The following is a 3,193-nucleotide window of genomic DNA, read 5'->3' as shown; positions in this document are numbered from 1 at the left end:
AACAAAGAAATTAGATGTATGTTCATTAAGGAAGAGTTAATGAACACAAAATATTGAATGTTCTGATCAGTGATAATGACTTACATATCCAGTCCTCCCTTGGGGATCTCTGAGTGAGGGAAACAAGGAGATTCAACATAACCAAGAATACTATTTAGACCTAGGTTATCACCCGTAATTTGCGCAATAGTACCAAAGATGGGCTCCTCAGAAAATGACACCGTCATTCCCTTCTGCTCAAGTACTTTCACATCATCAACCAATGGGGCAAGTATTTTGTCCATGCCATACTTTTTTCCATCTTCAGAATGGAACAAAGAAATTAGATGTATGTTCATTAAGGAAGAGTTCATGTGTGCTGGCAGGTTACGAAGTACAAAATATAAACAGCCAAGTTTATGAATCCCTGCTTTAGATCCTAATGGGTTTGCTGTTTCAAAATCATCATAGTAAATTTGGATCTGAAGTGCATTGCTGTGGATGGAGTACAAAGGATGTTTTTTGTAATACTGTCCATCACAAAAATCTCGATACATGTCACTTTGCCGTTCCTCTTGGATAAGATTACACACATTATCATTCCTAAAAATGAACTCAAGAGTCTTCAGAAGAGGGATATATATGAAAGTGTCATTAACTGTTGTCTGTTCATACATTCCAGAGATTTTATTTCTTCTTGAATCGTATCTGACACCTAAGTGTATTTCAATAGGTTCAACAACCCATTTCTCACTGAAATATTTTCTCCATTTTGTATCGGTATTAAAATCAGAGAATGGATTATTAAAACTATTCAAAACTTCTTCAACTGAATTTCTACTTGTGCTGTCAACAGGCACAACATGTAAAATGTTTTCCCTTAAACTTGTATGGAAATCATTAACAAAATCCTCTTATGCTTTCAACAACTGACATAATTACACTGTTTGCAACACCGTTACCCTGTAATTTGGCTATTATTGATGCACACCTTTCCCTCGAACTATCCCTTGAAACAGAAGAACATTCATGCAAACTTGCATCATTATCTGATCTTTGCTCTGTGCCAGACACAACAAGTGACACTACTTCATCGAGATCTGGAGCTTGTTGATTTTGTAGAGATACAATTTCACTGATTGATGCTACACCCCTAAAATGAAATCTAGTTAAATGTTTTGTAAACCCTTCATAACTTTTAAATTGCAAGGAACAACCATCCTGATCACAAACCAGATCAAATTTCTTACCAGAATATAAACCATGTACAAGCTTTAGGTGCCGAATTAATTTAGCTATTGTAGCAAACAGTGATTTACAGATGTAGCATCTAAACATCATTCAAAAACTTAGCTCTAAGCTCCTTTACTCTTGGGCTCTCACTTGTGGTGCCAACATCAATTCTGTACACTGTAGTCTGGAGAAAAGTGTACAAATTTTTGAGTGGAGGATCATAACTGAGGCTGAAAACAAAATGAACCTTGAAGAGTTCATCAATGGCTGCCAGTGAAGAGGATTCTTGACAGGGGATGAGCTTTTTATCCACCACAATGAAGTAGTGACTGATGGCTTCCTTGCTGCTCCCTGAGGCAATAATGTATGGCTGACGATTCTCTTCCAGCTCAAGGTGTTCCTGGATACTCCGACATGCCTAAATGGGGGGAAAAATAAAGTCTATCAATAACAATGATAAATTAATAAATACAGCTTTATCAGTTAACATTTATTTTAGACTTTTTAGCTTATTTGCACATCGTAAAGACCGGGAAACACTCCAAAACAAAACAGGCCATGCACCGAACAACTGTTAATTTCAGTTTAGATTTAGATCAGATTTAGATTAATTTTATCAACTTACTATATTAACATTTTACAGTTTATCTAATAGTGAAATATAAGCTGAAGAAATTACTGAATCAATTCAAAGTGTAACGCTTATAGCCCTTGTATTTTGGCACCAGTGTACCAGTTACCTACTTTGTGAAACACCACCAGATGGTCAATAGCCTGTGAAATACTGATCCTTTGGATTTTCTTTCTTCCTGAAGCCTGGGGTGATAGGAGATGCAAAAGTAGAAGGAAGGATGATATATCACTGTCCCATTCTGAAAAACACAGAACATTGTTAAATGTCTACACAAAAATAACTATGTATAGTATAATTTCACTGCAAAGTCATTGCAAGTTTCACCTGGGGAATCCTGTGCCTCGCTGCTTTCTTTGCTCTGTTTGGCAGATGACAGTAATCTTTTCAGCAGTGGAGTGGAAGTCAAGGTTTCTCCTAGTCTGATAACCTTTGCTTTGAAAACAGTTGGCCACCTTTCCAAAAGTCTGGAAGCAGTTTCTGACCCAAAGAGGAGTGTAAAGTCCTGAAGAATCTGAAGCAGTTTGAAGAAAACACGTAAAGAAATTATAATATATTGACAAGCTAAATGTGGTCAGTTTAAACAATGTAGACCATTTGACAGTTCTCTGAATCTAACATTTCAATTTTTGTAAAAAAGGAAAGAGAAAATCCATACCAATCCTTTAGTGTCCAGGAATCGAGGAAAAACTGAGAGAATGGTGGTGGATCCCTCTGGATCATGGACAAGGCGCTGTCTGTATTCAAACGTTGCCTTCATCTTCTGCATGATGACCTCACGTTCGCTTGTATGATTCATCAAAGAGATGGCCTCTACACTTTGATCATTATCTAGCTGATGTTCTTGGTAACATAGCTGTCTGTCATGCAAAGGACCTCCATTTTCTTCTGTTTTTGGATCATCCTTATTTCCAGAAGGTCTTGTCCCCCTTTGTACTGTCTTGAGGCGCCATGACAAGAATCCAGTGTTTTTTTGGCCATCATAGAAATGTTCCTGTTGAAATGACACAAATTCTAAATTTAACCCTCCATTAAAAATTACAACATCTTAAGTAGGGCTGCACGATAAATCGCATGCGATATTTAATGCGCATTTTGTAATCAGCGGTAAATCTCCATCACGTGCGTGCTTTCACATGAAGCAGCATTTACTACACCAAGCCGTTGTTCACTGACAAGCTGCGCAAAACCATGATCATATATGAACGTGGTTTTGTGCAGCTTGTCAGTGAACAACGGCTCTGTGTAGTAAATTCTGCTCAATGTGAAAGCACGCACATGATGGAGATTTACCGCTGATTACAGCACCGGCTTTACTGACAAGATGCGCATTAAATATCGCATGCGATT

At 37.6% G+C, this 3,193-nt stretch overlaps 1 protein-coding gene across 1 annotated transcript; it reads right to left on the bottom strand.

Moving 5' to 3' along the window:
* Window positions 1–1,258: 1,258 nt before the first annotated feature.
* On the bottom strand, window positions 1,259–2,862 carry LOC107708447 (uncharacterized). Its single transcript, XM_016512685.1, has 4 exons — window positions 2,502–2,862; window positions 2,171–2,357; window positions 1,957–2,084; window positions 1,259–1,630 (listed from the first exon to the last, which is right to left on the bottom strand). The coding sequence occupies exons 1-4, from the start codon at window positions 2,640–2,642 to the stop codon at window positions 1,310–1,312; spliced, it is 777 nt and encodes a 258-aa protein (XP_016368171.1). The 5' UTR covers window positions 2,643–2,862; the 3' UTR covers window positions 1,259–1,309.
* Between the last annotated feature and the right edge of the window lie 331 nt (window positions 2,863–3,193).

The sequence above is a fragment of the Sinocyclocheilus rhinocerous genome, unplaced genomic scaffold (genome assembly GCF_001515625.1).
Source record: "Sinocyclocheilus rhinocerous isolate Xijiao unplaced genomic scaffold, SAMN03320098_v1.1 scaffold1243, whole genome shotgun sequence".
Lineage (NCBI taxonomy): Eukaryota > Metazoa > Chordata > Actinopteri > Cypriniformes > Cyprinidae > Sinocyclocheilus > Sinocyclocheilus rhinocerous.
The sequence above is the reverse complement of the archived record's forward strand: the minus strand, read 5'-3'. Positions and strand labels throughout refer to the sequence as shown.